We start from the raw sequence: 23,841 nt of genomic DNA on the forward strand, positions 1-23,841 counted from the left end.
TGGAAGGATCTCACAGCCCGCCCGGTCCCACCCCGCCGTGCGCTGGGTGCCCCCGCCACCTCAGGCCGCCCAGGGCCCATCAAACCCGGCCTTGAGTACCTGTGGGGATGGGGCGGCCGCAGGACCCTGGGGAGCCTGAACGCTCTGCTTCCGCCGCCAGGGAAGCGGTGGCTGGGCTGGGTTGGACGCCAATGCCGGAGTCCCACAGGAGTCGAGAGAGAGCAGCTCACGGCCAACAGCCCTGGGAGATACAAAGTGCTCAGCTTTAGCTCCATTTACTTTCCCTAACGAGAATGTAACAGAAAAACCGCACTTATTAAAGCAACGTCCCCAGTCTAAAACCTTGTTCTTTGCATAATTCTGCAGATCTATATGAATGAAGTTCAGTTAGCTTTACTCAGCCAATATTTTAAGTTAGTTTTAAAGCCTTTAACCTTTGCAGTGGCATTAAAATGGTTTATGTGGTCAGAAAACACAGCGGTGTGGTATTTCCCATGAATGCTATTTATTAGCGTTTCTCTTCATCGTTCATAAAGTTTTGAAGTATGAAGTAGCACAAAGAATCAATCCCTCTTCTGAAGAGAGAAAAAATGGTTCTTGGTATGTGAAATAAAGCCCTGTGTTTTAAGTACAGCAGAGACTACCAAAAGCTGGCTAGGAAATGCAGTTTATCATTGAGCCCTGATGGATTTATAGATGAAGCATTGTGCTGTAAACACCTACACTTGGATTTGCAGGAGACTTCAAGTATATAAAAATATTGTTTTCGAGTATAAGGGAGTAATTGCACTGGCAGAGCCTAAGGAAAATAATGTTTCTTAACCTTTCCCACAACAGAAATCTTGGCTGCAGCAGCACCAGCCTTACCCTGGCTGTAGTGTTCTGCTGCATGAAGACAGACAGCTGTAAACGACTGCAGGCAGGCTGTATAATGTAACCCTATAGGAAGATAGCAAGTGGGAAAGTGGCTTGTGTGCAGAGTGACACAGGGAGTGTGTGTTATTACAGAGTAGCAGAGCATGTCAATGTGTGACCTGCCAAATATGTTAGAAAAATTTATTTAAGCCTCAGCAAGGAAAACTTTCGCCATCCCCAAGCTGAAAGCTAAACTGACAAGCCCTTATACACACTGTGACAAGGTATGAGGCCCTTCTCCAGCTCTCTTCTCAGCTGAGTTTTCTTTTTGGACCAGAAAAGCTCTCTGTGTGATCTAGATTGCAGGCAGCATTCCAGCTGAGAGGACAGGAACACTCATTTATTCCTCCTGGAAAGGCTGTGCCTGATGCCTTTCAGAATCACAGCTGTGTAACACCAAGAAATGGTAATTCTTTTATGAGCTCGCACTTTTTCAGCTGCCTCAAACTGATAAGCTCATTACTTAGAGTTGGAGCCTTCACTAGCTCACAACTGTGTGATTCTTTTAAAATTTCATTATTCTAATCATAGAAGCCACCCAGATATTCCAAATTGTAATACTCTTCTGCGGTGAGGAAACAGCTCAACTTCATTTTGTTAGTGAACGTACATAACCTTCATCTAAAAAATCATGCTCTTATCAGAGAGAATGGTCGGACTGGTCTGGCACAGCCTACTCTAGGGAGAAAGAAGTTCAATTTTATCCCATTTACGTCTGCATCCTTAATTACTTTTTCTTCAAATCTGCACATAAAAACAGACAGAAAGGATCATACCCATGATACTGATTTCACCTCCATCCTTCTTAAATGCGGAATTTGCACATTTCTCATTTTGTAAAACAACATATGATTTTCAGCTTGACTAGATTCCCCAGCACTGTGACCTGGCTTTCCTACCTGGAGGTTGTGAACTGGGTTACCTGTCTAAATACGCAACACACCTAATCCTTTAAGTATGCTCAGATGTTTTTCAGTCTCTTGCTTTACCCCAGCATCACAACCAGCCTGGACTTTGCTTGCTGCTGTGGCTCCTAGTTGCTGTCCCAAGCTGGGAATGCAGACTGCAATCACGAGTCCGGCTCCAGAGACAGCATCACAAGGGGCCCTAATGGGGGCCTGTGAGGGGAAGTGCACTACACATAAATAATAACATTTGCTCTAAGATGTACAAGGATTCCGATTGCTCTGCCCTAGAGGCACACCTCAAAATGACAACATTCTTAGTGTAAAGAGGGTACTTACCTTTATTACCTAGAAGTGTCAGAGAAATATTACAGATGTTTAAATTCCAAAGACAAAGAGAACAAAAAAAGAGCACATTTTCCTTAATATTCTCTGTTTTGTTTATAGGACTCCTACCAAGCCTTTGATAAAAATAAAGCCTCTGGGGTTTTGTTTGTTTTGTTCTGTTTTTTATTTTGTTTTTTCTTTTTTTTCTTTTCCTTCTAACGCTGACAAATTCCATAATTAATTTAAGCTACATAATCTATTCCAGGTCCCAACTGTATCCCCACTTGAGACAGAATAATTCCTAATGGATGGAGGAAGTATGCCAGAAAAAGCAGGGTCTGTGAAGGCAATTTGCCCATTTCTGCCATGATCTCCTGCTGAAGCTTTAAGGAAATAATCTAATACTTCTGCAGCATATTTGGCTGACAGCTACTATGTCCCTCCTTCAGTATAACAGTCTTGCTGATGCACAGGATGAAAGTGATCTGTCTGAGGTCGTTCCTGTTGCCAACATTTGCTGCACTGCATTTGCAATCAAATTGTATTGTTCCTCTCTTTGGAAAACAGCACTACCTCCTGACTTTCTTCCGGTGTGTTTTGTGCTGAAGCAGCTATAATTTGGGTTTGGCGTGGGAAATGCGAGGATGTCGATTTGACAAACATGTTTTGCAGTTACACAAAATATCAGGGAAGAAAATGAAAAGTATTTGAGAGACGTGGATTTATAAAAATTCTGAGAAAGAAATCTGTGCTGACCTTTGGAGGAAAAAGTAACACTGGATAGCAGAAATTTTCAGCCTGGATGACCATACTTATTAAGGGAGGATGAGGCCATTATTGAGACCAGAAAAAGGCACTTTCCCAAACTTCCCTGCTCTCATTAGCAGAAACTATGAACTTCTCCCATGTGATATCATCTGCTAGTCCATCTTCAGATCAGATAGATGAAAACCACTGGTTTCCATCCTATGTTCCAAAGGAATATTTCTTACAATCCAAAATGCGTTAATTAGTTTCATTTTGAGCTCATAAGTAAAAATGACAATAAGTACCAAAGTTACAGCGACAGCGAGATTTGGCTTTAGATAAGCGACGTTTTTTTTTTTCTTTTTCCCTTCAAAACTGAAAAAATGAAATCTATCTGTAGCTGCAGGGGCAGAGAATCCCAAACCTCCAGCATGTGATTTGTGATTTGAGTGCATCACACTGCGACATCCTCCCACTCTTTCCAGTCTCTTACCAAAAACTGCAGAGTAACGGAAATCATCAGAGCAATTCCAGTCTGCTGGTGGTAAGTAATGTTATTTTCATGTTGTCACAGCAAAATAACTTACATGGTTGTGAAGTTTCCAGCAGGAAGGTACTACTCATATAACTACTCTCTCATATAAGCCTTCTCTGAAGGTTTGCACCCAGAAGAGCAAAGGGCATTAAGCCCAGCATAGGAATGCATAAAACCTTTCAGAGCTGTTCACATCCACACATGCTTGTAAAGGCATGAACACCAAAAAACCTAGAGGCTATGGGCTTCAATATCACGTAGGAGGGTTTAGGTATGCAGTCATTGCTAGAAGAATAGGAAAGCAGTGCCTCTCAGAAATAGGGCTAATTGTAGTCATAACATGGGAGCAGCCTAAGGTTGGTGGTTGCAGAAGCCTCAAAATCTTTTCAAAAATCTTTCTAAAGTGAGGAAATGTGGAATTCTTGCCTCTGTCTGAAGAAAGCAACTGAAGTTGCTGGTGTTGGTGGAAACCAGAGCAGCTTCCAGCTTTCTTCTGTAACAACAAAACACTGAGTGTTCCTTATGCGGACATCCTTATGTTCCTTCTCAAATCTTTCTTCATATGTGGGCTATGTTTGCTCTGTTCTCCCATAGTTATCTTTAAATCTTTGTCAGACTGCATGAAGACTTTCTTATCTGCTGCTTCAAGCTTCTTTCTGGCAATACTCTCCATCTAATCATCCTTTCAAACTGGTCAAAACTGTAGCAGAGGTTTTTTTGTTTATTTGTCCTGCAGTGATCTATTACAGCATCCCTAAAAATACTGACAAATATCCAAATGAAGATAACAATGTTGAAAAGAAGAGGAGAGGAGAGGAGAGGGGAGGAGAGGAGAGGAGAGGAGAGGAGAGGGGAGGGGAGGAGAGGAGAGGAGAGGAGAGGAGAGGAGAGGAGAGGAGAGGAGAGGAGAGGAGAGGAGAGGAGAGGAGAGGAGAGGAGAGGAGAGGAGAGGAGAGGAGAGGAGAGGAGAGGAGAGGAGAGGAGAGGAAGAAATCTCAAAAGCACTAATAAAATAGGCCACAATTATTGCTGAAGAGCAACTTGCAAAAATTATAAAAAACAACAACAACAAAAAATCATTTTCCAAAGAGCTAGAAGGATATCAGAAAATCAGCAAGTCAATGTGTGATTAAAGTACACTCAGAGAAGACAAGAATATAGCAGTGCATTACAGAAAAGCTGAATAAATGTCTTATTTCTCTAAAAGAGTTAGGAAAGTTTCCATGTAGGACTCCGTCTTCATGGGAGAGTTGTTAGAGAATCTGTGATAAACTGAAGGATGAGTAGAAAAGGCTTAAATGAACAAGATGAACAGTCAATCACCAGAACTGGACTGTATTCCGCCAAGAGTTACAAGAGAATATAGCTTCAGCTATGGTGTATAACCTCTGGCTTAAAGCTATGGTGTATGACCTCTTGCTTAAAGCCAGCATTTTATCTGGGAAAGGTAATAAATCATAGAATGGCCTGGGTTGAAAGGGACCACAATGACCATCCAGTTCCAACCCCCCTGCTACGTGCAGGATCACCAACCACCAGACCAGGCTGCCCAGAGCCACATCCAGCCTGGCCTTGAATGCCTGCAGAGATGGGGCATCCACAGCCTCCTTGGGCCACTTGTTCCAGTGCCTCACCACCCTCTGTGCGAAAAACTTCCTCTTAATATCTAACCTAAACCTCCCCTGTCTCAGTTTAAAACCATTTCCCCTTGTCCTATCACTATCCACCCTCGTAAATGTGATGACATTTTTTTTTATGGTTCCAAGTCAGAGTGGTAGACGTGACATCTGAACTGGAGGAAGTTAATAAAAACCATACTAAAGCAATTAGGATTGCAATAAAAATAACGTGTTAAGGGAGAGTCAGGGCAGCTTTAAAATAGAGAAATTATGCCTCACAAGTGAATCTGCTGGTGTTCCCCTAAGGAGTCATTAAGTATGTGAGGGGAAGATCTGGGCGATACGTGCTGTCTGTATTTCTAATACACCCTCAGTGCTCTTTGTCATCAAAAACTTTTCAGGAAGTTGAGCACCAATGGCAAAAAAAAAAAAAGGGCAAAAGATAGGAAAAAGAAGGTGGGAGTTAAACACAGAGTTTTCACTGTGTGGAAAAGTGTTTTCCTTCTTTGGGAACTGGCCTGGAAATAAGGCATTTGAATATAGCCATATTCAAGCCCCACATCTTGGAAGTGATGTGCAGTGCTATTTTCCCTTATGCTAAAGGGATAGAGACAAGCATTATAAATGTGGTGGTTGAATGATTAACTGGAGGTCTCCTGGCATCAGGATGCTGAAAATGCTAGGATCTCACACAGACAGGTTTCAAGTGAGCCTGGGCAAACATACAGCAGCACAACCCTTTGCTGGTTGTTAGAAAGAGGTACCACGTATCCCTCCAGAAAGATCACTTCTTTCTAGGTGTCGTAGAAAAAAACACTGGGCTCCATGAACCTTTCATGTGATGAGTGCAGTTGTCTTGCTTTACCAACACTGCTCTTCAAATACTTTGTATATATTGTATCTGTTATTGTGAAAGTGTCTTCCCATCTATTATTCCTGCAGCCACCTGATAAACTGTACCATCAGTTTTAGGTGGTTCTTAACACCTGAGCCATACACATTTTGTCAGGCTCAATCCATTGCCTACTCTGCTCAGTGTGGATTTTGCTAGGACTTTCTGTATGACCTGGATGAAAGGAGAACAAACACTACAGAGGTAGTACCTTTCATTTGTTTGTTGGTTTGGGGTTTTTTTTTTTGGCAGGAGTCATTTTAGTATTCCATGTCTGAAATTTGCAATGGGCGTGCACTGGGCGTTGTAACTGAATTAATTGTGATATAGCAGTGCTATTGGGATGAAAACATTCTCTGTTCAGAAATATAAACATGTAGAAAATTGCCTTGCCCTTCAGAAAGGTGATGGAGAGGACAGTTAGTGTCTCAAAAGGGCACAGACAATGGAAGGAGAACAGAAAGCTCCTTAGAAACCAAACCTAACAACCAGAAGACCCAAAACAGTCTTGTGATTGTGACTGCTGAAGACATCTGTCCAACAACTGTGCCAAGAATTCCACTAACACGCAAAAACCACAGCCAGAAATGAACAAAGGAGTGTTGTCTCCATGGGGAAGTTGTCTGATGCTGTGCAGTTGGTCTGAAGAGCACATATTCTGTGGCAGACATAATACAGATGACTACAAGCCCCTATACCCCACTTCAGATTCAAGAATGTATTTTAAATGCCATGTTTTCAGTGCAAGTTTGCGCATCAAACTGTGACAGCCCTAATGAAATCATGTGAGTCTTGAACTGGGAATAAAGAAACAAAAGCCACATGAGCTGGCATTTTCTATGACTCATCACTTGAAGACAGTGTCATCACCCATAAATGAACATAACGTCGTACAATAGATAAAATTATTTAAACAACTGCAGTGCATGCCCCACAGAATCTTAAGGCAAAGACAGATATGGTATAAGATGGATCACTAGAAGCGAGCACGAGATGCTGTAGAGTTATTGGACACAGCTGATGCAAGGACTGTGGGCTGTGAAGCTTCACAATATGAAGTCAAAACATAGGAAGCAAAAGCAGCAGTCTGCTCTTTGATTGGCCAGCTCTACTATGCTTTGTGAATCAAAGACATAATAACGCCAGCAAAAATAGTAGTCATAAAACATAGTTACTGGAACAACAAAGTCTATAGGAAAAGAGTTTTACAAAACATTTTGGCTACAGAACCTTTGGTAAAACGAGGTGACAGCACATGGTGCAGAACATAATTGTCCTTGCCTGCAAAGACCAAAAATCTGAAGGGCCTGAGCTGTTCTCATCTCAAACTGAGCACAATCACTGCTCATTTTGTTTCCCCACTGATTTTTTTTATTACTAGTATTTCTACTTTTGGTACAATGATAAGGAAACTTACGTTTTTTTCCAAGCAAATCCAATCACATTTTTTCAGTATGATGTGAATTTTCCTTCATCTTTACATGAACAAGTGTTACGAAGCTTGTTTTCTTACTGTTTGAAAAGCAACTTCGCACAAGGATCTTCACACAAAAGAGGCAATACATCTGAGTAATTCACTAATTCCCAAACATACAATCATGTTTCTCATCCTCACTCAAAGCTCAATCTTCTTCCACACATGCAACAGGGCAGAATTTTCTGGGGACATACTGAATCACTGAGAAAAAGGAGGCATTCTTCCTCAGTTTCAGCTCACATAAAATTCACTGATGCCAGAAAACATTTCCAGTGACTTTTCCTCCAGGGAAGTGGAGAAAACTTGACCAGATCTGATGTGTCTGCAGAAGCAGAAGACTCAGTCTCTGATATGAACAGAATGGTGCCTGAACAAGTCTTAGCGGTGTCTTTTGTTGCTTAACATCACTTTACATCAGGAGGAAGGGACAGCAAAACTGAGGTGGCAGAAGATGTTATTTGTGTTACAAGAGCGAATCATAGTGTTCCAGCTTCTTGCTTACACTACATTATTGTGCCTCCTTCACTTCAGGCTTTGAATGTACAGTGCTGGATGTGTTGTGTCTCCCCTACCCATCCTCACTGCTGCTGATATATTACCAAGCAAAACTTGATGTCATGGTGGCACAAAGGGCAGAAAACTGCTGGTAAATCTGCTTCTATACAACACCTGATCCTTCGGCGCATCTGCATTGTTGAAGAGTAAACTACCCAAATTATTCCTTACACCAGATACACTTTGATGTACAATTCAGAAATGTTAGCTTTTAAGCCAAACTAAGTACAATGTTAGCCTTGGAAATAACAATTATTCTAACCAGTGGGTGAGATTCAGCTCCAGATTAAGATTCCCACATTTGAATGTCTAATATTGCTAAACTAGCTGATTGGTTTACATTTGCAGCCAGTGGAGCTCTAGGGCTTGATTACATCTTCATGTTGCCCACAATCAAATGGCTAAATCATCCAAGATGCCCTATGATATCTGTGATGCTGCTTGAGGAGAGGAGCAGTGACATGGGGTCTGCACCCTAGCAGCAGCCAGCGGCCAGCTGAGAAGCCCAGTGTACCTCCCTAGTAGCTACACTACACCTCTTTTAAAGCAACAGTGTTCTGTCCCTGGTCAGTATTCCCAAATTGCTACCCAGCTTGTCCAAATGCACCACCCATGCTTAACCAAATGACCAGAGGGCATTCACTGAGAGTTCCACTGGTTATGAAGGAAGCCTTGTTTGCAAATGAGATACTTGCACTTAGCTATCTAAAAGTAAGGTCCATTAATCTGACTCCCACTCAAGGGCCTTAATTCAGTTAATTTTGCATTTTATATCATCTGAGATGCCTTAAGGTATCCTGGACTTCCACTCGGAGCTGCCAGGTATGACCCAGGAACCACCTCTGGGCACTGCAGAGAGTTCATCTTAGAGCAACTGGGAGAAGTTTCATATATCTGTGTGTTCTTTTCCTTTCCTCCCTGCTACGAATCAATGTAGTCAGTACAGGAAAACTTTATCAAGCCCAGGATCTGGTACTGTTCTGAAGATAGGATGTGCTAGCCATTTCCTCGTGTGGTTGCGTTGTTGTTTTACTTTCTGTGGCCTGTGAAAAAGGCCCCTCCACTGCATCCTCAACTGTGGTCAGAGAGACTGAGATGAATGTCACGTTCTCAGAGTCTGGCAGGCTCGTGCAAACCTGTATCCTGACCTCAAAGCTTTCTGGAGCATAATGGGCTAAGCGGCCTCCTCACTGCAGACATCTTCAGCTTGTCACGGGATCACTAAGCACACCCAGCTGCACCACGGGCAGCTCACTCACACGCATCTGTAACATATTAAATTCTGAACTTGAACATTAATGTTTTTCCCTACAGCCAAAGTCATACACATACACACAGATTCCATAGTTTCAGCAGTTACCAAGCCTTCATGCCATGTATGTCACAAGTGACTCAGGCCCTGCTGTAAAGTATTGGAAACTGTTAAGAGATGAAACTGGGAGTAAAGTTAAGATAGAAAAAAGGAAGAGAATAAACACTGGCTATGGTAGAAAGCTCATTAGTCAAAGGAAATGAAAAAGCTCTTAATAATGCTTCAAAAAATGCAGAAGTACTGAAGAGTTTTAGTTTATATTTGGAGGAAGGGATGTGATGTACCCATATCACATGAAGATGATGAATTATCAAATGTCAGATGGTAAAATGCATCTGTTTGGATAAATATTGTAACATCAACCAGCCTGCATTATTAGTATCCAGGAAAAAGAGCAGGCTATGGAGTAACTTTGGTCCATTGATATTTCATTTTGGCATAAGGAATATCAAATGCAGCTAGAGCGAAATTAAAAAAAAAACACCTGGAAGTCTGATAGTTGTGCCAAAATTAAAAACAATTAACACCTGGGGGTGAGGGAGACACGACAGTGCAGCAGAAGATTTGTTAGTTTGTGTGTCTCAGACAAAACTGTGGAAAAACAAAGTATTAAATGGAAGTGTAAGTATTCAGCATCCACCAGTATGATTTATGGGAAAAAAAAACCATACAAAAAAAGATTGTCTTCAAAACAAACCAGATTTCTCCTTGAAATGTTAAATTTAGTCGATAAAAGCAATGGATATATTTAAGCAAAATAATCTGTGAGATGGTTGAACCAATCCACCAAGACAACCTGATTGAAATGTGGCACTATAAAATAGAAGTAGCCCAAACAGTGCATGGATTTAGAATCAGCTGAAAGATTCCAAGATGTCTACATGGGATTTTTCACCCAGTGATATGTTTCTGGCAGAGCTTTACGCTGAACTAACACGACTGAATGTTTGCATGATTGATACGGAAACAAAGAGAAAATAACCATGAGTAAAGTCTGCAGATGACACAAAGATGCGGTCCTGAATAAAGCTGAACCCGGTAAGTTTATCTGGGCTGCGTGGAGCACAAGTACACACACAGAGCAGTGTATGCAGTAGTTGCACTGTCTGGGAAGGCACATTTGTCCTGTTGATATCAGCAGATTAAGACTGGTTGCCTTTCTGTAAGCATGCCTAAGGCAAACAGAAAATACGCTTTGCTCTTCACTAGCACCAATTATCACACAAACAAATCTAATCAGTGCTTCTCCACTCCTCTGAATGAGTGCTGATATTCACATGAACAATTGCTCAGAATTCCACCTTTGACTGAAAACTCAGAGCAGCTTCCCTAGAACTTACATCTTCTTATCTGCCCGCCAATATTTGTTATGTTTGTGTAGCACCTGAAGTCCTGAGAAATGTTTCTGATGATATACTTGTCTAAATCTAATTTTATCATCATCTCTCAGAGAATTTGGTACCACTTCCTAGAGATTTCTCTAAATCAGGATTAGATGTCATGGAAACAAGGCTTTGACACCAGCACATCACTTTGAGCTCCATACCTGACTCCAACGCCTCCATCTGCTTAGCATTGTGCTAGTCAGTGCAGTCACTTCTGGGGAAGGTACGACAACTTTGGCAGATTAACAGCTGAAAGGACACAGCCTGTATTTCCTGCAGAGGCATGCATTCTACCCTGATGCAGATGGACAGCTGCTGCACCTCCTCTAATTCAGCTGTTCCACCTCCTCCCATAGCCTTCTTTAACCAACACTCTATGGAGCAAAATTGGGTGTACTTAATAGAATCACAGAATCATACTTCATTATTTCCACCAGACTTTCCTATGCATTTTCACTCCAGTGCTCTGTTTTTAAACTGTATTTTGTGTTTTTAAAGGATAGCTAAATGTCAAAAGAAGAATTACTCATACTAGTCATCCTTGCTCAAGCCATATGTAATTGATTAAAGCTTTGATGAACAGCTTTTTATTTTCTTCTGTCTATGATTTGTGTCCATATGAAGATAATTTGCTTGGAAATACTTTTCTTAGTTCTTAGTCTGTTTTGTACACTATTCTATTTATTTCATCTTTTTTTCACTGAAATCTATGTTTGTCATCACTGACAGCCATAATAGAAATCAGACATTAAAAAAATTTATGTTAGTATTGCAAAATATAAGACATTTCATAGCAGCATTACAGAATTTTCTTATTGAAAATAATTAAAAAAAAACATTTGACCCAGATTAAATAGGCTAAGAAATGCAAATTCTGCTGGTAGATACTATGGGGAAAATTATGTTTCTCTCACTGGAAGATTCCATATGAGAGGTCTCCAGCACAACATGAAGTTATGAATTAGCAGTGGCCTATGTGAGAAGTAAGGTTCCTACAAGGCCATCTGCTTTGCAGCACTGACAATATATTTACACAGTACGATGTGCTACTGTGTAGAAATATCAGAGCTGGCTCTGAATGATCTGGCTCAAAAAGCAGTAGTGGAGTGACTGCTTAAGTATTGCTTTCCATCTAGGCTAATTAGTCCAACTAATAGGCAGGCTAAATTAGCCAGCATTGAGCTCTATGACTCTCCTCATACTGCTTTATTACTTCAACTTGTTCAGCCAGTGCTGATATTACTAATTAAAGATCTGCTGTGCCATAAAGGCACGCATTCCCCGCCATAAATCAAGTTCTTATAAGGTACACTGTGTGTATATACACATAAAGATAACTCTCTTATTGGAGGAAGGATAGTATGGAGGCTTGGACTCCTGCTCCAGGAGGATGGCACAGTACACATGCAGTGCCATGTGATGCAGTATATGGAGAATCCCATCTGCAGAAACTGCAGTCCAGGCATCCCCCATGTCTCTCTCTTCTGATGAACAGCATCAGAGGCCTGTGTCATCCCAGACACAAAAGAAAGATTTGAACATGGATTTCCCATAGTGTCACTGCAAACATTACCACCACTGACACCTGGAAAGAAAACACTGGAAAGAAAGCTTGCAGAAGTCTGGTTTCAGAGCAGCCACTGGATTTATATTCTACATGGAAGAAATGTCTCAATAAACCTGAGTGTGGTGTCAAGTCTGGATGTGCTTCAGGACACAGGTCCATTGGCTAACATAAGCATTTCACACATTCACAGAGTTGTGAACTTATTCTTTTCCTCCTGCTCGCTACGAATAGGGGCTGAGTCTGCCACTGAACAGTGTTCTCTACAACCTGGCATTTGGCAACTATTTGTGTCAGACTACTCTTAGCAAATCTGTCCTGAGATTTCCAGACTTGTAATATTGCACAGTCCCTCAAAGTTAGAAAATGCTTCACAGGAACATATGGGAATCAGGTGAAATTCCTCTTTTTTTGCCACGTGTCAGAGAGCTTCCTCACTGCCACTAGCTACTGATGCTTATGCTGACCTCCACAGCAGTCTGTGCAGTTCCTGAGGATAATATTCTCTTACCTTATGGATACTTCAGGGGAGTGTAATGGAAGCTGAAAACTTCCTTGGGGTGTTCCAGTATTAAGGATCACCACATCCTTAAAATAAAATTTAACAATAAGCAGGCACCTGAAACTGACACTGTCTTTGAAGAGAGATAAAGGGAAGTAAAAAAAGTATGCACATAAAACATGCAAGCTAGACAAATAAGATTTTTTAAAAAGTGCATAAAACATTTGTGAACAAATGAAAAAATGCTTAATCAACACTAAAAATCTCTGCCTGTACCCACTTTGTTGGTGGTCCTTGACCTGCATGCCCAGGAGCTCTGCTGCCCTTCATGTTTCACATGCTTCAGAGACAACCACAAAAGATGGCATCTGTTACAGTCAGTCTCTTCCTCAGGCTCTTATAGGAATTCCCGTCACACGCAATATGTCTCTGCAAAACTTCTGCACTTCTAATCCATTTCGAAATGTATTTTTTACGAGCCTGTGAACAACACTGCCCTAGAGGTGCAAGACTGACTTGAGCACAGAGATGCCATTCCTGCCAGCAGCCATGCCTCAGTGGGACGTCACATTTCCCATCTGGTGGCAGGAGGAGCAGGGAGGCAGTGGAAACAGTACTAGCACCACTTCTTTCAGCAACATCTGAAGACTTCCCTCTTGTATTTCTTGCCCAGCACTCCTCACCACAACCTCCACAAGTAATTCTGTACTTGTACTTGCCTAAGGTTTACAAAAATTATTGGTATCCACTGAAACTTACATTTTATGCCCATTTGAAAATTGAGAAACTCACTCAATACAAATGTACATATGGAATTAAACTACATGTTAATTATAGGCTTTTTCAATGAGATCAGACTGCGTGGTAATATTTAGAGAAAACTGATCAGCCAAACCTATCTTTGAGGTATTTTAGTAAGAACCCTCTGTGTGCAGCGTCTCTGGTTTTACCCACAAGATAAACTCACAGATAAGGCACAATGAGATATTTTTAACAAGAAAAATAGTTCAGCCCTTGGAGCTTTTGAAAGCTTTCTGTATGTTGAAAACATCACAAAATACAGTGCATTTTGATACCCTCTTTGAGGCCAGGAGATTTCCTCACCTCTGAAGCATGAAGTTGTAAATCTGTGTTTTTTAATAAGACTGGAGATAATGCAGCTGCTTTGCTGAGAAAAAAATGCATGTGTTGTGCATGAAAGCAGCTTTCTTGCTAGAAACTAAGAAATATTTCTACCCCTACCTTTGATGCCCACTGTAGCTGTCAGTGCAATGGGCAGCAGCCTGGCCTGCATGCACAGCCCAGCGACAACAGCTGAGACCTCCTTCAGACCTTCAGGTGGGTTGCAGCCACCTCAAAGCATACAGGAACTGTAACATCCAAATCAAGTCTACCTGGAAATGAAAAGACAGAAAATGTGAGTAAAAGAATGAGGAAAAGTGGGAGAGAACCACTCAGAACTAAATGTTGGTGAGTGGGCATGACTAAAGCACTGCAACTTTAAACGTCACATCACTCACAGGATGCAGGAGTCTTACGCTGACCTCACAGGCTGAGTGTTCAAAGAAACCGGATTTAATGAGTGGCAGCACTTGCTGAAATGACCAGAATTATTTACAACCACGAGATGCTGGAAATGTACTCAGTCCATTGCCAAGCTATACAGAAGAACAAGACATGGATGAGTTGGGAAGTGCTTCCAGCAGAGCTCTGCTGGCAGAAGGCTTCAATGTGCAAAGAGTCAATCTATGCCTTTCTGCATAAGTACCACTATCAGCAGGAACACAGTCGTAAAATAACAAAAAAATCACACCACCACGTGATGTTGCAGTGAAAAGCCTAACTAGAGACATAACTCATAAAATTACTGGAAGTTAATCCACAGTTCCACAGTCACGGCCTTGGTAGAAGCCCAGCCTTCAGTCTTCAGAAAGCTGAAACACTATCTTGTTTCAAAGGAAAATAATTGAAATTCAAGCTGTAGGGTTTTGTATCATGAAAGAGAGAGAAAGGCCAAACAAAACAAATATCAGAGCAGTTCTTGAGAGACAGCAGAATCTAAACTATATTCTTCTGTTACTAATTCAAGTTTATTTTACCCCTCCTTCCTCCGGTTTTATCTTTTGCTATACATGAGTGCTTGTGCCCAGAGACTCAGACCAGCACTTTCTAGTCTTACTTGTAGGTTCCATCATTCCACTGTTTTGGTTGATAACCTGGAAATGATGGTGGAGTAAGCAAGAATGAGAGCAGAGAGAGTTGGATACCTCCTTGAAGTTCCTGCAAGAGCTCTCCAGGTAAGGGCAGAAGTGTCCTCACAGAGAACGAATGCAGAGTGTAGAACAGACTAGAATTTCACACCTTAACCTACTATGTGCTAATTTTCTTTCAGAAATAGTCCTTGTTGCATACAAATTCATGCCATGTTTGGTCACATTTTTAAACAGGCAATTAAGCACGAGGTTCTTTTAGGGCACCTTGGCTTTAGCAACCAAAAAACACTTTAAAAAATAGCAAGTGTAGGTGTGCAGTATGTAAGCTTTACTAATATGTTCCATTCAATTGTTACTATGAAAAAGAGAACGATCAACATCTAAAACACTTCTCATTTGTTTCTTGTATTTTTCTCCATTCTCAAATGTGACTCAATCAATCTTTTCAGCCCACACATCCACTCTAAAAAAAAAAAAAGCAAAAGCTCAGATTTGACCTGTTGGTCTCACATTTATTATTCGTAGTAACACTTTTTTATTATTTTTGGACTGTGGCTTTTCAATGAGTCTAAAGATAGCAGCCACCCCCAGAGTACCACTTGCGTAGGAGGAATGTTTTGTACACAAAACTACTCGTGTTCCTTCCTTCTCTCAGCCACTTCGCCTACACTTCTCTGCAGAGACAGCTTTTTGTGAAGAGCAGTGAGACATACGAAGCAGAAGCCCAGTTCTTGGTTAGCAGTGTTAACATCAGGAAGTGCAGTCAAGCGTGCAAGCTTCTGACTGCTTGTTTCATGTTGAAAATAACAGGATGGCGTTTTACCACAGTTAGGGCCAGCCCTGGAAATAAGTACGTGGAAAGAAGGATGTGAGTGAACCGATTATTCATTTCATCAATATAGTAAAAATCAAAGGAATTTTGATAGAGTTACATGAGAATGTCTTGACTAGATCAGACGAATTTTCCACTAAATTCTCTATTGCTACTCAGTGCTAAATACTTGAGGAAGGTGTAACAAAACATCAGATGGAAAATTAAAAGATAACCACGATTTCCATTGTTAGATAATCCTTAAGAGCCCTGAAGTATTTGTATGTCTTTGAAAAACAAAACAAAACAAAATAAAAACACCTATCCCATCCATCACTGTGGGGTTTCTGTAGCATTTTGGGTTCTGGGCACCGACTCCTGCTACACTTTTGGCCTTGGTGAAATCCTAAGGCAAGTACAAGAGCGTGAACATCAGAGCATATCATTGGGATGATCTCACATCACACCTACTCTGTAGTATTTGGCCATGCCCAGCATGCCCATGACTAACCAATTTCATTACCCAACTTATAACTCTCTTTATATCTTGCGTTCTTCAGGGATTGGTGAAACTACAAAGAGCATCCTCCCTGAAACCATTCCTTGGACTGGGGCACTGTATTTTCCAGCTTTTATACATGCAGGGATTTAGGTAACCTTTCTGGCTGGTGCTCCCTACTGAGGCAGCATTTTCCATAGTCAAAGCAAGGTTACATCTGGTGCAATTAGTAAGTGATGACAATAGTTATCAGAACTAATGGGAAAAAGTAATAGGTTAAGTTACTCCTTTCTCCATGTAAACATGACTGTTCCTTATCTGGATATCTGAACATCTTGATTAGCTGGGTTCCTCTGCAGTTCTCCCCAGCAATGTGAATCTCATTTAATCAAAATTACATGCTTGTGCTGTTTCATCTGATATTTCTTTCCTCAAACTGCCAAAAAGTACAAAACTGAAGATCCCAATTGATCCCTGAGCTGTGCTCACAGAGGGAGACACCAGCAGGGCCCTGTGTATGCTCCCTCATGATCTTCCAGCACATCTACAAGGTAGTAGAACTCTGCTGTGCCCTGCATCTATGGAAGAAGCATCTCCTACTGGCAAGAGGCATCAATCAAGCATCTCAAAAGAGTCTCCTTGAACAGAGAATCCCACAGTAGATTTTCTGATCCACCAGAGTTCAAGTTAGTAATTTCTCACTGGTTTGTGGCTTCTAGTCTGACACCACTCACAAGTAGCAGGAAAGAAGTTGTTCTTTTTCCCAGCATCTTGGTTGTCTTTGAACATGATTCAGGGGAAGCTCACAGTAGGATTATAAGGACTGAGATCTTGAGAGAACCTAATGTTTCCCTATCATGTTGAGAGTATTTGCTTACCTTTATTCTCTCTCTCTCAAAAATAATGAAAATCTCTATCACTATTTTTCACTTTATCAAAGGACAAAGAACTCGCATTATTTTTAACCTCCTCCTGTTATCTGTAGCATTCTGCATATCATTCTTTGATCTCCAGAAAAGTGAATTGCTGTGAATGACACTTCTAATTTGAAAGAATGAAAGTTGGTTTTCCACTACCTGTTTCAGCCTTATTCATAGCTGATATGAGTTACCTGAGGGAATAAAACTGTCCCATCTCTCTTCTGAGAACGAAATACATTTCCTTGTTTTCCGATAAAAAATATTATTATCAGCTCAGAGTAAGTGCTATTTTGAAAGTGCTATTTCTGAGCCGTGCCTCAAAATGTTCATCTGTGTCATACAAAAATAAACAGTCGCCTTGCACATTAAACTTCTGGTAGTGGAAATAGGACCCACGTTGTTTCTCAAGCTGCTTGTTTTGACTTTTCCAGACATAAAGGCCCAGCTGGAGTTTCACCAGCTGCAGTTGCTACACACAGGCCACAAAGGAAGCCTCCTGCTGTCTGCGTGTTCTGGGTGATGGCTCAGCCTCACACATCCACTCTGCCCTGAACTTGGCCACTCTGTGTCCTCATACTCCCTGATGCTCATGATCAGCTTTCTCAGCTCCTCAGGAAGAGGAATGTAACAATATAAATACACTGATTTAATGCTTTTAAGCAGCATTATTGATGGTAACTGCTCCAAATGAACAAAATCTTCTACAGTTATGTGGCTGACTTGTACTTCTTTGTTTAAGACCGCTAACTTTAACACATCAAACCCTTACAGCTTCATCAAAATCAAAGAGCCCCTAGCATTGCTTCCCTGTGCTCCAACCATCACCCAAACCTTAAATCCAGCTCTCTTCCTGCAGGCTTGCCATCCCAGTTATTCCCAGACCCAGTCCTGGTTCAGGCTGTCAGACTGGGTGGTATATTCAGTTCCAGGACGTGCTTTAGCCCCATCTCAATGCATAACTACCCCTTGTGATCCGAAATCCAATCTTAGTTAGTCCTAAATTCAATTTCACACTTCTTGCCAGCCCTGGATTTCAATGTTAAGTAGGGCTGACATAACAGACTTTGAACGGTGTCCAGAAGGAGTTGATAGGCTGGATTATGATTGGTGTTAAAATTACAGCTGTGGGCCTGGACTTCAAAGACCAAGGACTTCAGCTCACAGCAGCCTGCAGCAGAAGTCTGACCAGCAGCAACACAGGACATCAATTTCAAATTGGCATGGGTCATTAGATTCTAATAAGCTGAAGACTCTGTAACCTCTGGAGTACCTTCCCTTCCTAAATCAGGCTACAGCCCAGAGGGCATGAGCATGGGTGTGTCTGGCCATGAACACTAAAGGACTCCTGTGGTGTTCAGCTTACACTCATAAAAATAAACTTTATGGTGAGACGCCATAGGAATGAATTCTAATATAATCATTTCTTTCACTTTTAATAATCATGATATTACTTTTTAAATGACTTAGAAAAATACAAAGGTTATGAGATCTGAGAAACTTTAATGAATTTAATGAATTAAATTTTATTAGGTGTATGCATGCAAATTCACTGTAATTCAGCCCTTAACTGCATGACAACATTGTGTTTTCACTTGTGTTATTGGACATACAGGGGTTATATTCATCCTTGATATAAGACAAAACATACCAGGTCTGGGTAGTCAATAATGGTATAATTAGCAGGATCCCTACCACAGATAATGGTTAGTGAATGGGCAAATAATTTCAGAAACGAGAAATAAAAGCATCCTCATTAAAGAAAACAGATGTTGAAAATGCAAAACACCATGCAAACATAAGTCTTAAGGCATGAATCCAAAATGATCATCATCTGATACCTGATATCTACTTCTTAATATCCTAACTCCACTTTGAAGACCATACCTCTACCTGAAGTCACAACAATGTTCTGAAGATAATTGATGTTAAATGATGAATTCCAACTAATTCAGATTTCACGACTACAGAAGCATCACGGTGGCTGCAAAGAAATACATCATTTTACTGGGGAGAGCTGAGTTGAATGAATTTGAAAAGCATTTCCAAGAGGAACACAGAAAGAAATACCAACAAAATACACACATCTACTGAGAAAAAAATACCAGAAAGATGTTCCAGGAAATGTTTGACAGTCAGATTTTTTAAAATATTCTTTAAATTTAGCAAGCAGTCATTCAAGCTCAACAACAAAAAAAAAAACAGAAATAAAAATAAAGCACTGAGACTATCAATGCGCTTAAAATAAGAGAGGCTTTTTTTCCAGTGCTGAATTTGGAGTTAGATGAAGTCTCAGTGGAAACAAAGTGCTGTACACTTTTGCACCGCAGTGACATCAGTACATTCACTACTGAAATGCTTCAGCACCTATCGCCTGTGTGCTGGGTTTGGTTCACTTACCTGCAGCTCTCAGGCAATAAACTCATGAAATCATCAGCACTTTGGTCTCGACGCTCTCCAAAGTAATTTCCTCTGCTGGAAGATGAAAGAGACAATGTAGTCACTCACATGAACACACTTCATCAGTAACACCTTGAGCACAAGACCAAAAGTTATGAAGACTGATTTACGTGAGATTTGACTTCCTTGTGAGGGCAATGATAGATTCATTGTGCCTGCTCTAGTTGTTATAAGGACTAATCAACATGTGCCATATAATTCTGCTAAGACTGAGAAAATTGCTTAATAAAACTGAATTCCTGAGGGGTTTATGACTATGATCCTCTCAGTAGGGGCTTTCATTAAACAATGACAAAAAGCCGCAGAACAGGTCAGATATTAAGCCAGGCTTCAAAGAAGGATGGTGCTCACAAGTTACAGCACTGAGCAGGGAGAGCAGTTCTGAAAAAACACAGGCAGTGGCAGCTTTCTGACTGGGAGCAGTTGTGAGAGCATCAGGAATTTTTACTTCCTGTATATTATAGAGCAATACAAACCAATGATGCCATCAATACTAAGCATCAAGAAGAAAAAAAAACACACACGTTTTCACCTTCTCAGTTACTCTGATGGAAAGGGCCAGACATAGGCAGCTTCTTCGTCTTTCTGGTCTAGTTCAAGGATGAAGGTTGCACACAGTCTGTGCAAAACACGTACTTCACTATAAATCTCAGAGGCAGCTCTGAAGCCACACAGATAAACTACTCTTGCAATTCTGACATGTCAAAGCATTCTCAGGCAAGAAGCAACAGCCACCTAACATATGGAAACATTAAATTTAATCTTTGGATTAATTAGAGCTGCTTCTGTCCTATCTAATGCATGGATTTGACAGCTCTAATTCAGAGAACTGGAAATAAGTTTTAGCAGTGATCCCACCTGAACATGTTCATGTCAGCACCAGTGCTGAGTGCTGGTATGAAGTAAAAGGCTTTTGAACACTGTTTCACAGCACACAGTGACTTTCAATTAAAAAACAAAAACAGAGTGACAGGCAAATCCTGTAATTCTTTATTAGTAGTGGTATAGTAGAGTGAACTCAGATGTTATTCTTCCAGATGCTGTACAATCAAAAGGTTCTTGAATCAAAGTTTCTCAAGCAATTGTGAAGCGATACATGGCAGAAGGATAAAGAGGGGCAGTATAAGGGAATAGTTAGGCAATTGGTGCACCAGCAAATCATGTAAATGTACTGACTTTGCCCTGCTCCTTGGGGGAGGTGTTGCAGAAGAGGAACATTAATGACAAGCCAGCAGGAAGATGATGAAGCATCTTGCTAATCAACCACAAGATGAACCAAGATGCTAGACAAAAGCCTCTGAAAAAAGCTAATCAGTAGGTAAAGGAAGCATCACAGATCAGTTGAACACAAACATTATATACATACATACATACACACACATTATTTTTTTATGCTCTGCTTTAAATAATGCCAGCTAGAATGTGAGGGACAAAGAAAAGCGAGTCCAAAGGTTGTAAGTTCACTAGCTATATTTGAGATTTTCAACCTGTTTACCCCATAAAGTAAAGCAGTATTTCCCAGGGACTCAGAAAAGAATAGAAATCCAATTTTCCAGTCACATCAGGGGACCAGTACAGGTGAGAGAAAAGGCTGTATAGATCACCCTATCCTAGGGAGCCAGGGAGATGTGAACATCAAAGAAACTGTTTCTGTGCTATTTCTCTATTCTGCTTTTAAGCTACAGGCTAAAGAAGACTGCTGCATATTAGTTATGTTTCTCATGAGTAATGAGAGACTAATTATGCAAATTTACAACATTACCAAAGTAATCACAGCTAAATTATAAGCAAAGTCTGTTCTGTTAATGACTGACTCAGAACAATTCTACCATTTCTTCTATTCTTAGAGCAGCATGTGAAGTCTACCTCCCAAGTCTCCTCTTCATGATCTCAGAGGTGTCTGTGCCACCACAACCATACAGTGGGGAGGCTAAGCCTCCTGACCACCACTCTGGCTCAGCAAGGATCTCTCATCACCAAGAGCTGAATGGATAATATGCACTAATTACAGTTATAGAGGACTGCTGGCTCACTGGTCCCCAGTGAAACGACTCAGTTCCACACATCACAGGAGCAGGGACCTCTGGTCGTTGGAGGAAACATTCCAGTTTGTTGAGTTTTGCATGGTATTTTGCTTCCATGTTGTACAGGATTTGCAAAACTTGTTTTCATTTCAATAAACACCTGCACTTCTTCAGTGGCACAAATTCTGATTTTTTGTAAGTACTGGAGAATTCATTCTCACAGCACTCCTTACTTGTAGGAGAAGATAGGTACAAAGGGGCACGAAGAAAGACATATTTAACTGCACTCCGTGAAATTGTTAGCCTTCTACCTCAGCAATTTCCTAGGCTTGTGCCTGGGATGACATCTGCTTTAATGTATACCTTATATAGAAGGAGATGATGCACCAAAGAGCTGATTGACTCACTCATAGCTGCACTGATTCACAAAAAGGTTGGCCCTGTCCCATACTTAGGCAACCTTAACGCCCCGTCCTACCATTGATGAAGGAAATATTAAAAGTCCCATAGACTTCAAAGAGGCAGACAGGGAACTCTTATTCCAGAATGTTTAGCAAAATGGCCCCTGAAAAGCTCTGCCGTAGTCTTTAATATCACAGACTGGGCACAAGATAGTTTTACTGTGAGCCAATAGTTGCTGCCACTTTGACCCCTGAGCAATACGCAGCAGAACAGTACGTCCAGAAGGCCCTGGAATTCTGCAGAAGGAGCTAGAAAGTGGCAGAGCAATCAAAAAAAGAAATTTTAACACATTCTACTGATTTTATAGCCTACAAAAGTACGTTAAAGTAAATAGAAGGAAAGAAGACTGCATGACAGGAGGGAGTTTGTTTCGGTCATTGTTTCTTAGTTTTCCTCAGCTGCTTTTGCCTCCTGCAGCACATGCAACACATTAAACGAATTTATCTCACATTCTGCTTCTGTCGCTCGGGCAGAACTGACTCCTCAGCTACCCGAGGGGACCCCTGCGCTCACCTAGTCCAGCCGCAGTGCCTAATTTCACTCATTAAAATACAGCCGAGCTAAAGCATCGCCGTCTCTGGCAACGGCGGCTTCACTCTCAGGGCTGTAACACGGGTACTGGTTCTTAGCAGAGCTGAAGCAGCTCTCGGAACGAGAGGAAGGCGAACAGCCCTCCACCCGAGCCGGGCCCCGCTGCGAGGCTGCAGCGCAGCGTTCCCCGAGGCAGCAGCGCCGCCTGCCGCACTGCCGCCGAGTGCCGCCTGCTGCCCGCCCACCGCCCCGCCTTTCGTGCAGTCCGTCCCGGCGGCCTTCACAGCCATGCCGGGTGGGGCAGCCTGGTGTGGGGGGAAGTCAGCCAGCCCTCAGCGGGGGTTGGAACCGGGTGGGCTTCTGACCCAAGGCGTTTTATCATTTAATTATTTTCCTGCATCTCTCCCCCCAGTTACAGCATAAATATCCCTCCTCCCTGCCACCCCCATTCACCCTGAGTGCTTGCAGGGCCATGTATCACCACAGCCAATTAAAAACTCATCATTGCTTGCTCAACCAATAATTAGTAACCTGATTGACGATTAGTTGAAAACCGGTTAGGTTAGGTTAAGGCAAACAATTAGATTCAATCCCATCAGCTGGGCCTGCATGAGCTGAGAGCAAACGTTTCTGACAGCATCAAAATCCTGTTTTCCTCTCCCAGAGCCTGTAAGAGGTGATGGAGCCTCGCTTTGCCCAATGGCTGCTGTATTCCCAAGCCCACCTTGCTTCCAGTTGTTCTTCATCATTATTGCTTTAAAGAATGCAGACATCAGTCCTTGCTTCTTTCTGGTAGGGTGTGTGTGCCAGTGCCTGCTGGGATCAGGGCTGCAGGGGTGTGTGGGCATTGAGAGGGTCAAGGTAAGGGGAACACATGAACCTGAAACAGATTTTCTCCCCCCTTTTTTTTTTTTTTTAATTCTGTGATATATTTTGAGGTAAGGAATCAAAGTGACACAAAATCAATACGTTATCTTCCCTAGGCAGCCCAGGTGCTTTCCTTCTCTCCTGTTTGACTCCAACTGCCGGCTCATGGCATTGGCCTTAGCTCCCAGTCTCTTCTTCTCCAGCCCCCGGAGGAGCAACAAATAACACCAGTTTTCAGGGGCTTCCAATGAACACCCACACTGTTAAATTTGGTGCTATCTAGCTATAATTCAGCATATACAGCTTATGTTCCCTCTTGCAG

At 41.6% G+C, this 23,841-nt stretch overlaps 1 protein-coding gene across 3 annotated transcripts in view; it reads right to left on the reverse strand.

Annotated features, from left to right (window-relative positions):
• Window positions 1-23,841, reverse strand: part of SH3BP2 (SH3 domain binding protein 2) — an 81,244-nt gene that overhangs the window by 36,059 nt on the left and 21,344 nt on the right. The window contains exons 2-4 of one of the 3 annotated variants that reach the window (XM_048942554.1): window positions 19,576-19,650; window positions 19,063-19,159; window positions 13,978-14,129 (exon numbers count right to left, since the gene is read on the reverse strand). In XM_048942554.1, the coding sequence (XP_048798511.1) occupies window positions 13,978-14,029 (52 nt within the window). In that variant the 5' untranslated portion in view covers window positions 14,030-14,129; window positions 19,063-19,159; window positions 19,576-19,650. Of the gene's footprint in view, window positions 1-99; window positions 259-13,977; window positions 14,130-19,062; window positions 19,160-19,575; window positions 19,651-23,841 lie in introns of those variants that run through there. The other 2 variants (XM_048942557.1, XM_048942559.1) reach the window with 2 other exon arrangements.

This window comes from Lagopus muta, chromosome 4 (assembly GCF_023343835.1).
Source record: "Lagopus muta isolate bLagMut1 chromosome 4, bLagMut1 primary, whole genome shotgun sequence".
Lineage (NCBI taxonomy): Eukaryota > Metazoa > Chordata > Aves > Galliformes > Phasianidae > Lagopus > Lagopus muta.